The 12926-nt window shown below is 39.0% G+C and overlaps 1 protein-coding gene across 1 annotated transcript in view; it reads right to left on the bottom strand.

Moving 5' to 3' along the window:
* Positions 1–379: 379 nt before the first annotated feature.
* The window catches only part of LOC118837095 (60S ribosomal protein L23a-like), a 42399-nt gene continuing 29852 nt past the window's right edge, over positions 380–12926 (bottom strand). The window contains exon 2 of the mRNA XM_036744085.1: positions 380–418. Within this exon, the coding sequence (XP_036599980.1) occupies positions 380–418 (39 nt within the window). The remainder of the gene's footprint in view (positions 419–12926) is intronic.

The following is a 12926-nucleotide window of genomic DNA, read 5'->3' as shown; positions in this document are numbered from 1 at the left end:
ATCTTGATAGCCTTTTTTGACACTGGTTCAACAGGAGATCTATCTAATGAATTTGCTGGGTGTCATGGTGCCAATGAAAAGACAAATGGGAAAGTGGGGAGGGTCAGGAAAGCAGCATTTGCCAACAGTAGTCTTCTAATTGAAAGCAAGGAACCCCCAGACTTAAATAGAAACAGGGGCCACTAAACTATACATAAAGTCCCTTCAGGCTACATATTGACTTAGAAAACCACATATTAACATTATCTACGTTTTCTTGTATTTTTATGTATTTTCTTAAATATTTCCCGATTACATCTTAATCTATTTCAGGCCACTCGGGAAAGTGTTGTGAGCTACTGTTGTAGGTGTGTCCTAGAGCATCTCCAGCAGGGTGTTTTCACGTGTGCAGCCAGCAGACCAGCTTGCAGATTGCGTCCTGGAAGAACAAGTTCACAGAAAAGTTATTTTTTAGGCCCTTGACTATACACCTGGCTCTGCTAAACTCTGAAATTTGTTTTTAGCCAACATTCAGTTCCCTTAGATACATTCTTCTCCCTTTGAATGAGTTTCTCTTCCCTCCCTCTCTCATGAAGCCAGAACAGAGCCTTCAGGCTGTACCCCTAACCACTGAGACTCTAGATCCCCTCCTCCTACAGAGCCTTATTCCCCAGGCCATTCCTGAGCACCTTTCATTTACGCATTTATGTAGTATGCTCCTGGTCCTTAGGACTTGCAATACCCATGCTGGTTAATGTGTGAGTCCTTTCTAAGTCATGAATTTGTGTTTTAACTAGGGCCTCCATTGCCTTAACTGAAAGGAATGACCAACCAATTGTGAGAATTTCAGATGTCATGAGAAGAATAATATATAGGAGGTAGAAAAGCAACAGAGAAGTCTATGGAAAATGATCCAATCACATTAGCTAGTTTGTGTTTTCTTGCTTTGTAAAGCCAACTCTGTCTGAGAGTAACTACCTGTCTTACACAATACACGTCTGAGGCTCTCTCTATGCGATTTCCCTGGATTTGGGGCAAAAGGAAGTCTCATCTTGTTATTGTTGAGTCATGTCTGACTCTTCATGACCCCATTTGGGGTTCTCTTGGCAAAGATACAGGAGTGGCCAACCTTTTCCTTCTCCAGCTCATTTTACAGATGAGGAAACTGGGGCAAGTAGTTAAGTGATTTGCCCAGGGTCACACAGAGAGTAAGAGTGTGAGGCCAGATTTGAACCAAGGAAGATGAGTCTTCCTGACTCTAGGCTCACCCCATCACCTAGTCCACTAAGAGTCAGAGGACCTGCATTCAAACCCCAGTTCTACCACATATTAGGTGTGTGACTGCTCCTCTCTGGACCCAGTTCCTTCATTTGTAAAATAAAAGGTTTGGACTACAGGGCTCCTAAGGTCCCTTCCACCTCTGCTATTGTGCTCTCTGTTGCTTGTAGGACACATTCTTTTCCTTAGCGCTCACAGGCCTCATGATCCAGCTCCAGTATGTCCTTCCAGATGGGTTTCACATCACTCTCCCCCACACATTCCATATTCTAGTCAAACTCTCATACTCACTGTCCTCTCTATTTGATATTCCATTCACTATTTCCTCATGCCTGGCATGCTCTTCCTATTCACCTCCTTTTAGAATTCCTATCCCTAATGCCCTTCAAGACTCATCTCAGGTACCATACAGAAGGCCTTCCTTGACATTCCCTATCCAGTTGTTACTGCTTTCCCCTGCCCCAAATTACTTTGTGTTTATTTATTTGTGTACCTCTCCTATATGATTTAAGATCCTTGAAGTTAGGGATACTTTCCATTTGTGACTTTGTATTCTCAGGTAAACAGACACTTCATAAATTCTTTTGAAAAATGAATTGTGATTTTGCGTTCCCAGATGTCTGATGTTATCGTAGCTCCTAGAAGGTCATTGTTAGAACTATCAGTTTGAATACTTATGGTCATCACTTAGAAATTAACTTAAAAATTCAGCTCAACAAGGGAACCCTCGAGTATGTGACTCAAGAGGGCTATGAGTTTGAATTCCCTGAAATTAGTACTAAGCCTTCCCAGCAAGACTCTGTTTCAGAAACCTGAAATACATGTCTACACTTTCCCTTCCCCCAACCACTATGTGTGAGACAACTCAAGTAATATTCAGAGACTTCTCAAGGCAGAAGCAAAAACAAAAAGGAGTCTTTATTTACGATCTCCCAAGAAAGGGTAGTTTTCGAACCCAGAACCCACTGACAATCTGTAGGGAGAGGCCGCACCCAGAGGGCAGAACCCAGCTATATACCCTAACACAAACAATCCCCACCCACCACTGACCTTTACTCTCATTGGTGGAGTTCAGGCTCACAATCTAAACCCACAAATCTACCCCAGGTACAAGGAACAAGGAAAGCTAATTTAGCCAATACCAATTCTTAAAAACACTTTTATTCTTATTTGGCAAGGCTCGTGCTGATAGGGGGTCAGGCTGCTCTAAGTTTCGGATTCCTACAGGTCAGATGATTTTTAGTAACTTGAAACTTAGGCCTAGCTGTCAATTAGAAGCCCTGAGCCATGCTGAAAAGTCCTCACTTTTATTTATTCCATTCAATTTACAGAAAGGCTGAGATTTAGACTTTATGAGAGGTCTTCACCATCCCACTCAACTACCTTTAAAACCTTTTAAAAAACAAAAGCAGTTGCCAGTTTAATTTTGCCTTTGACAGTGAACACTCCCAAATGTATAGCTTTCTAGGAAAAAAATAGTCTAGGTATTTATCAGATGTTCTGAAATTAAAGTAAATGTCTATTTTAATATCATTTTTAAAAACCTCCATATCGTGATAAGGTCAAACTTATGTAAGTTCCTCATTGAACTAGGCCAGCTGTTAGAAAATGAGCAGGAAATTCTGACCCAAGTGAGGAGCACCATGCAAACCCAGTAGCATCATTAGTACTTACTTGAGTACAGCAAGAAAAAATAATCTCTGTCCAAGTGGAAACTGGTTTCTGCAGCCTTTATCTTTCAAATTGCAGGAAAGTCCCCAAAGCCTGAATGGAGTATAGCTCCCTTCTAATGGACTTGTTGTCTGGCTTATAGTACCTAGTGAGTCAGAGGATACCTGACATTTAAATTGCTACAAGCTCCCTTAGAAGGTTTATTGAATATGCTTCAGCTGGTTTTGAAGTGTCCCCAGTGGTTCTCTGCGCTTGGGCAGAGATCAAACTATCTGGTTAATCAAAGATGGCCTGCTTTCTCTGCCCATGGATGTTTTCATATGTATATATGGGCTGTGACATTTAAAAACCTCCCCACTTTCCAGTGTAAAGTGAAAAGGAGAGTGTGGTGTCCATATTTTGTAGAAGGGAGTACTTCCATTTCTGGCATGGCTTAGGATTGAGTGACCAGGAGAAAGCAGGAGTTTTATGAGATTATTGCTTACTGGTAAAATTTATTAATGTAATTCTTAGCCAGAATAATCAATTTTACTTACTAGCACATTGATGAAAATGCTACATTCCTTACAAAATTCAGCTTACATATTGCTAACAGAGTTAAAAATAACAAAATCTCAGCTAGCTAGAGAATCTTGGGATTTGTCTGTGAATTGGTTAAGGAGTAATCAAAAAACTTTTTAAAAAATCATCATTTATTTATCATTTGCTATGTGCATGGCATTTTGCTAAATGCTGCAGATGATAAAATGATAATGATAATTCTGGAATTGGAGGAGCTTAAAGTCAAAGAGGGGAGATAAGATATGTATACACAAAAATAAAGCACAAATTTGGGTGTGATGAGTGATGTGAGAGGAATGCAGACCAAGTACTATGAACATTCAGAAGAAGGAAGGGACATTGTATCTCTAGCATCCTTTCCGTTAGTGGTTGTGCTTTCTCTTGTGACCTCTGACATCCTGGTCCCAAAGAGAAAGTCTGCGTACTCTTTGTTCCCATTGTTACTTCCTTCCCTTGTACACCATCATTCTGCAATTTCTATTCCATTGAAATGTTGTTGTGGTGTTGGCGGCAGTGGTTTGTCCTTCGTTCTGGAAGAGGATCATGACATCAGGGAGGTGATGCCATGACATGCCAGTAAATTTGATTTAAGTGAGGAATGATAAACAACAACTCTATTGAGATACACTTTATCCAAATGTACCTCCCAATGCAGATCCTCGGGAAGTTATCTACTGCCTTCCAAGTAATTTTCTTTCTTTTTCAAGGAGTTGAATACTTAAATCATAATCTTTCTTGATACCCTGTCCCTGGACTTGTTATGAGGGGGTTTGAAATGATATAGAGATAAGAAAGCACTGGATATATTTGGATTATTGCAAGTTCTTTTAAGGAAAAGGCATATATAGAGGAACAGCAGGACCTAAGTGTGGAAAAATAGGTTGATGCCAAATTACGTAGTGCCTGAATGCCAAGCTAAGAAATTTTAACTCTATTAACTTTATTATGGCAGCAGAAATCCATTTGAGGGAGTATTTATTGTCTAGGTCCCACAACTCCTGTGCCCTACCCTAGTGAGATCACATCTAGACTATTTTGCTCCCTTCTTTGGCTTACTCCTTTTATTAGCTTAATATAAAAGGAACATACCTTGTTAGAGGAGGATCTTTAAGGTAACCTCTTACTCTATTAAGTCAATGCTATTTATAATCAAGAAACAATTAACATAACATGATCTTGTATCCTCTATGCTTTTCAGTCAATGATTATGACTGTGAATATTTGTTGCATTGTAGAAAAATTTTGAAAAAAACACTTCCGGTTCCCTTTTCTTACATTCTATTGAAGATATCCTCAATACCTATGCATGTTACTCTTTAAGATTTTATAGAGATGAGAAAATAGGTAGGTGTAAGATGTTATTGCCATCCTGTTAATCGCCTTTTAGGAATAATAATATCAAGGAATATTTAAACTTATTTTAGAGTATTTGGGTGAGTTTTTAATAGAATTTCTCTATTCATCTTCTGCTTGTTGGTACAGATGTTGGTACATAAGCTTCAATTTCCTTGTGGTCCTTTTGCTTATGCCTATGAGTGAGGAAAGACAAGATGAGCCTGTGTCCTGTGAGATGTGATTTCTTGTTACCTTTGGAAGCAAAATATATCTACCACCAGTTCTCTTATTTGCTTTATAGTTGAAAGGACTGAGCCTGTGATTTCATTGGTATGGGGAACTCCCAGGATGAGAAAATCCTTATACCAATGCAGGTGGGTACCTTCCTGATAACTTAGAGTTTCTTAAAGCAAGAAGATGTTATTAAGTAATTTGCCAACAAGCCAGTGTGTATCCAAGGTAGTACTTAAACCCAGGTCTTCCCAGTTTGAAGTCTGGCTCTATCCACTACATCACTGTGTCTCACATTTATTTTTATTTTCTAAAAGGAACTTTAGCATCTGTGAGTAAAAACATTCAGGTCTCACAATGAAATGGAAAGCCTGAAGAGATTCACTTTGTCCCTGAGGGTATGGCTTTGTTTTAAATAGCTTTAGAAAGTAATTACTGAATTAAGCTTCTGGGAGAGTGTTAAAGAAATTTTGATGGGACACTATCATGTGCCTGCCCTTTGGCTCCCTTTGGCTCCCTTTGGCTCATGTCAAGTACTGCTGTTCCATATTATGGAACACTGACAGAAGGACCTTTGAAATCTCACAAACGATGCTGTCTTTAATGACTGTTTTTTGCCTGAAGGAGTTTTGTCAAAGGAAAGATTTCAATGTACACTTTCCAGCATTTCTTTGCATTCATTTAGTTTTCTCTAAAGAATAGCTATTAGCAGTCTACCCCAGAGCCTAACAAAAGAAATGGCCATTGATGGCTTTGGATTTTAACTGTGCTCAATGAAATATTTATAAAAATAAAGAATACCTCCAATTATGGGAAATATTAAAGAGCTCCAGTGCTCACTGGGTCTAGGGGGGAATGGGTGGCTGCATTGAAGGAACTAACTATAATTTTAAAGATGAATCGGTAACTTTTAATTCTGTATTGGATAATAAAGTGTAGTTTCTGTCCACGCCTAGAGCTATTGTATTACTCCCAGTGTATTAATACCATGGGATACAAAATAGCTTAAGCTCTTAAATCTGTAAAATACTTTTATGATATTTAAACTGTTTTCCCCTATAGTATCCCCTCTGATTCTCACAAAAACATTGAAATGGAATTGGGAAAGATATTATCTCCACTTTATAAATAAAAAAGCTAGGCTTCAGTGACATGCTCAACGTCATAGAACTAGATAGCAAGCAATAGAACTGAATCTAGGACACAAGTCTCCTGATTTCTAGTTGGGTTCTCCTTCCAGCCTGTTTGGTTATATATCTTCTTTGATGCTATTGAGAGTTCACTGTTTGTTAATAAAATGCTTGAGACATTTGAATGTAGAGCTGGTTATGCTTAAGAATCTCCAAATACAGAGAGGTCAGGCTTAGAAACGTGTTGTAGAACCTGTGCAAAAGCAACTTAAGAGATCCCCCAATCCAGGCCTTGCTTTGTGCCTTCAAGCAGTATATTTAAGGCTAGCCCATCGCAAAGTGTAAAAGTCAGCATAACTCATTTTCTCTTCTTTCTTTTCATTTCTGCACTTTTATTTTTTCTTTCTTTTTAGGTTAGATTTCTCTATTTCTCCCAGGCAACCATTCATAGGCCCATTTTTAATACTGAGCTACACAGAACCTTTAACCTGTTCTGTTTCCAACCTGGGCCAGTTTACTAATCCTTAGGCAGCCTTTGCTTCCCCCACTCCTGGGGGGCTCATCACATTGGAGTCAGACTTAAACGTGGACAAACAATTGGCTTTAGTCCTATTGTAGCACAACCCTGAACTCAAATGTTCAACTGACATCAGCCTCCCCTGTAGCAGAGACAATAGGGGCATCCCACAATGCCTAGCCTCCTTCCATCTTTTTACACCCTCACTGGCACATCCTTTGAATATCTAGCGCCCCATGCTCTCTCTTTTTCTACTATCCAAACTTATAACCAGAGAGACTTAGAACCATAGATTTAGATCAGGGACGGCTGGAGGCCATCTAGTCCAGTCCTCTCATCCTATAGAAGAGGAAACAGAAGTCCGGAGGGGATAAGAGACTTGCCCAAGTCAAACAGATTCTCTGATTTGGACTCTAGTATTCAATTCAATTTGATCCAATTCACTTTGATTCAAGTTATTTCCTAATAGAAGCAAAGCTGCTGTAGGTAGCATGGTGGAATTTGCATAGCTTGAAAGAAGCAGGGAAAACGTTACTTAAAAGAGTTGCCTACACTATTTCCTCATCAACTCTATTTTCTTGTTTTATATAATATATCATAAACTTATTTAAATATTAGACCTTACATTTTTTAGTCATGGTCAATGAGGATTTTCACTTCACTTGACTGCATGTGTGTTTTCTTGTTTTTTTTTTCTTTTTGTTCAGTTGGAGGGGTGGAAGTAGGCAGAAAAGAAAAAGAAAAGCTTGTTTATAAAAAAAAATGCCATGTCCTTTTTTCCAAGTTGCTGGCAACACTGTGCAGGGAAGACTACAATGAACATGATGGGAAAGTTGACTATTTGTTTATATTTCTTAAAGAGGGTTCTGCTGTGACCATGTTTCAGATAAACTGAGATATGAAAGGGGAGAATGACTTGTTTGTATCCAGAAGTTGACCTAGGAAGTGAATTAACAAAGAATGAAGAATTCTGACAAAAATCTTCCACTGCTTATGACCTGTGTGATCTGAGGGAAGTCACTTACCCTCTCTGATCCTCTGTTTCTAAAATGAAAGGAGTGAACTAGATGATTTCTGAAGTCCCTAACAACTCTTAATCCCCCGTCCCCTGATCTAATGAATTGGCTGACTTTTCTATTAGTGAAGTTAGCATAAGTTTATACATAAAAATGTACTATTCATGTGAAATTAATTTCCTTCTTTGGCATCAGTGGGAAATGTGTTTTGAATTGTGTGTATGGCAATCTGAACCAGATATCCACATTCTCTACCTTTGTTCCCCTTGTCACACATTGTTGAGACGTCTTGCTGGGATTAAAAGCATACTTTTTTTTTTGGAAAACAGAAAAAAATTTTCACACACAAAGATCAAACTGGTGACTTTAGTCACATTTGCATTCTGACTAGCTGCACTAGGAAGCCGAGCCATTGTTAGACTCTCCAAAGGTACAGAATAAGTAGCTCAAGTACCTATCTTGAGGGAAAGAACATTTTCTCTTGAAATTATTGTCATCCTTTCAGGCTCCAAAGTTCCTAACTTTGAAGTCATTGACTCTTCTTGCCCCTTCATCCCCCAAATTTAAAGAGTTGCTAAGTTTTGTCGATTTCAGCTCCACATCTCTCATACCTCCCCCCTTCTTTCTATTCATACAACCACACTCCTAGTTCAAGCTCTCACCATTTCTTGCCTGTACCATTCAGTAAGCCTTCTGGTGAGACATGTGGCTTCCAGTGCCTCCCTCTCCCCAATCCACACTCTGTGCAGCTGCTAAAATAATTTTCCCAAAGCATAAGTCTAAGCATTCCATTTCCCTTATCAAGAACATTCAATTGCTTCCAATTGTCTCTAGGATAAGATAATCAGTCTTCAGCTTGTTTTTTAAAGCTCTTCACCATCTGACTCCTACTTACTTATCCAGCTTTATTACACATTAATCTTTTCACCCAGTATATTCTAGCCAAATTGACTTTACCTGCTATTCCACAAATTCATCGGCCCATCTTCTGACTTTGTTCTTTTCCTCCATGCCTAGAATGCATTCCCCTCCTTATATCCTTCAATACTACAATGAAGCCTAATGTGGTACTTTCTATGACAAGCCCTTCTTGGTCCCTGTAATTGCTGGTGTTCTTTCCCTCTTCAAGTTATCATGTGCATAATTTATCTTATACCCTGCCAGTAGAATGGAAATTCTTTTAGGGCAGGGGTAGTTTTTTCCTTTTCCATTATATCCCTAGTGTCCAGAAGAGTGCCTTGAATACAGTAGATGCCTAATAAATGCTTGTTGGATTATACTGGATTGGATTGACTCTGTTAATGGGTGTGACAATATGCACCTGACGGTGGGTATTGGGAATGAGAGAAAGGCTATAAAGACTAGGTGGATCTGGCTTCTTGACTTTTGTCTGAGCATGAATCACCTAGGATACAGATATTGTGAAGTCTAGGAGACTCTCAGAAGTCATGAGACATAAAATTATGGCAACATTCAACATTTAGCAAGCTAAATATTGGAAACATGGGGAAGAAATTGCTGAATTTTCAAGAAAATATCCATGTGTGTTCTACTTAGGGCCCAATAGATCTGCTATGAATATCTAGTAGAATTTCCTGGATGAATGTAAAGCCACATAGAGAGATAAATGGGCTCTGGTCGTCCCTGTCCTGAAATAAGACTTTGGGGGAAAATATGACAGTTGACTTTCTAAAACTAATGGCTTTGGGGCACAGATGTTCACATGGTAAATCAATAGTAAAGCAAGAGCAGCATAGTAAGCATTGAGAGCCACAGAGAAAAACCTCACTCTTTAGATAAGGCAAAGGCATCTCTATCCCACATTCCATGAGGAAAGAGCTTCTCATTTCTATAACTGAAGAAGGATGACACAGAGCTCAAATAGGGTTTTTTTCTCCAGGAGGATTGATATATTTGGACTGATTAATGTAACTACAAATTCCTCCCCTCTTCGTAGCAAGTCAGTGGCACCATCTTTCTACATACAGGGTACCTTGAAAAGTTACTCCTCCAGAGAAGTTAGCTAAATGACACTTTTGCTAACTGTGGTATGGTTTGTTTTAATATTAAGTAAATTGAAACCAGGCAGAAAGGTTTTGAACTTATTCATTGTCCAAGCAAATTCTTGTTAAGAGGTAGAAATGAGCCCTCATAGGGATAATAGCTATAAGAGAAACAGAAGTGCAATAATATTCTTCTCTCTTCAGATTATATACAAAATCAATTACTGATTCTCTACTACAAAGCCATATATATTGCAGTTATAATTTATACTACATGGACAGATTGGAGTTGGTGTTGGCATTCTAACAGCTATTTTCACCATCAAGGTAGTCTATTATTTCCCTTTTAGCAAGGAGAGTTAAGGAGTGCATTTAAATGAAGCCTACTGGGATTCACAGTTTCATCTAGACCTGTTTACAGTGTTTTTTAGAGGGTGTTCTCTAGAGTCTCTAGAATTTAGGGGACATTGTCAGGGTTCCAGGAAGGGCAGTATTTTGTCTGCCCAGTACCATAAAAATTATAGTTGGAGTGAGGGGGAATAAGAATGTGTTTTATAGTACGTCTCAATAATATTAGCAGGCACCCTTACCCCACTATGATTATTTCCCTAATTTCTAGACTTATCTCTGTTAAAGATGCATTAATCCTCTTTTCTCCTTATCCAAGTGTCTCACTTTCTGGTTGGTAACACTGGATTTATCAGGTAAACTAACACATTTTGATCAGGAGTTACCTGGTGGATGTGCTATCCTTCCTAGGTAACAAATGTCTTAAACCAGTGACAGAGTACTTTGGTAGAGCTGTTTTCAGAAGGTCATTAAAAGGAGGTAAAGGTCTGTACATCTGAAGTCATGACACCTTGATTTGAACCCCAGTCCTTCTAGTTACCATTTGTCTGATTTTGGACAAATTGCTTAACTTCTTTGAGCCTCAGCTTCCTTCCCTGTAAAATGAGGCCGTTGGAGTAGGCAATCTCTAAGGTTGGTGCTAGCTCTACATCCCATGATCTAAGGGTTGTTAGGAGCAGGTACGCGGCCCAGTGGATAGAGTGCTGGGCCTGAAGTCAGGAAGACTCTTCTCAGATACTTACTAGCTGTGTGATCCTGGGCCAGTCACTTAACTCTATTTGTCTTAGATTTTCAATTTGTAAAGTAAGCTGGAGAAGGAAAAGGCAAACCGCTCTAGTATCTTTGCCAAGAAAACTCCAAATGGGGTAGAGAAGAGTCAGACATGACTGAAAAAATGACTGAACAACAAAAGGAATGTTAGTGGTAGGAAAGATTTTTTTAAGAATTTTCCAGAGAGGGGCATCTAGGTGGTACAGTGAATAGAGCACTGGCCGTGGAGTCAGGAGGATCTGAGTTCGAATCCAGACTCAGACACTTGACACATTTACTAGCTGTGTGACCTTGGGCAAGTCACTTCACCCCAATTGCCTTGCCTTTCTCCTTCAAAAAAAACATTAAAAAATTTTTGCCAGAGATAGGGGGTGGGGAAAATAGTGATCTCTACTTCTTAGATAGTTTTTTGTGTCATGAATGATGCAATGATATAAAGAACTTTAAGTGGAGTAGTCAGAGGAGGCCAGGTAGAGTAGATGGGACATAAGTAATTAGAGAGGAAGAAGTGATTTCCAGAAAGCATTACTAGTTTGAGAGAAAGCATGGGGGTAGAAAAGCTGAAAGCTTGCTTGAAGCAAAAAGAGACATCCAGTTTGACTGAAATAGAGAGTTCACATAACAGAATACTGAATGATAAGACTCGAAAGGTAGATTGGGGTGACATTGTAGAAGGGCCTTTACTACCAATCTGAGAAAGCTGGTCTGTATTCTATGGGGCAGTGAGGCTCCATTAAAGTTATTTTAGGGGTGTTTTTGCTTCTTTGTTTTTGTTTTAATATACACAGAAAAACCAAGTACCAAGAAGTAACCTCCTTGTATTTAGTTAGTCTCATCCCCTGGACCTCTACTGGAAGCTTTTCTGCCTCAGTAGACTGTGTCAGAACTTATCCTCCACCAGCCAAGCCTTTGAGAACCCAGGGGCACCTCCACACTTCAGTAAGCATCAGCATGGAGCTTTAGTGGAGAAGAAAATATGTTGCTAAATATAAGTTAAGGAATTGTAGTTATTTTTCCCCTCAAGTATACAGCTTATCTGTTTATTTAGTTCCTATAATTAGAGATCAAGCATAATGAAATTAAAGTCTAAAGAGTCACCTTGTTTGTATTCAAGGAAAAAATAGTTAGCATCATTAAGCAGGTTCTCCATTTATGTTTGTTTATAAAAATAGAACAAAATATATAGTATGTGTTGGTTATTCTTTGTTTCCTCCAAACATGGGTTCATTTTCTTTTTTAAAAAAATAATTTTTCCCAATTCCACATAAAAACAATTTTAACATTTAAAAAAATTTGAATTCTAAATTCTCTTTCCCCTCATTCCCTTCCCCCCTCCTTGAGAAGGCAAGCAAATTGATATAGATTGCACATGTGCAATCACGCAAAACATATTTCCACATCAGTCATGGAGTGTAGTTCTTTCAAAGGAAGGAGGGAAAGGGAGACACAGAAAGGCAATAGATGAGGGGGAGGATCCTCTATTTGATTTAAGCAGCTAAGAAATTTGAACCAAGATGCCATAGTTTTCCTGAAACATGTTTTTTTTTCATTCCTTCCCTTTGGACAGTTCCGGTCCAAAGTAACAGACCCTCCCTAGCATTGTGTGTATGAACAATTCACATCCTAGTCTTTCAAAGAGCTTCTTAAGGCCAAGTTTTAAGGACTTGTAAGATCAGTGGTTTTGCCATTGTCACCCTCTTTGTGATTTAGGTTTAAACTGAAAAGCAGAAAAATCATTCTAATCAGTTTACCTCTGAAGATTTCACATGACCCCAATGGCTGATCTTGGCTGTATGCCAGTCAGCAGTGCCTGCCACAAAACTGCAAGTAATTTTCACACTGAATGCTCTGAAAACAAATCTTGAGGCAGAACAGCCATGGTCAACTGGGCGAGTATCTAGTACTAGATAAAACTCCTGCTCTGACTCATCATGTTGGGGACAGAAGTCACCTCCAAACCACTGTACCTTCAGACATGTTGCTGAGGCAGCAACAGCTTAGGGAATTTTTGACGCATAATAAAATCTCTCCATTCTGAGAGCATGATGGTGGGGGCGGGGCATGAGTCTGAATTAATTACTTTTCT

This window comes from Trichosurus vulpecula, chromosome 2 (assembly GCF_011100635.1).
Source record: "Trichosurus vulpecula isolate mTriVul1 chromosome 2, mTriVul1.pri, whole genome shotgun sequence".
Classification (NCBI taxonomy): Eukaryota; Metazoa; Chordata; class Mammalia; order Diprotodontia; family Phalangeridae; genus Trichosurus; species Trichosurus vulpecula.
The sequence above is the reverse complement of the archived record's forward strand: the minus strand, read 5'-3'. Positions and strand labels throughout refer to the sequence as shown.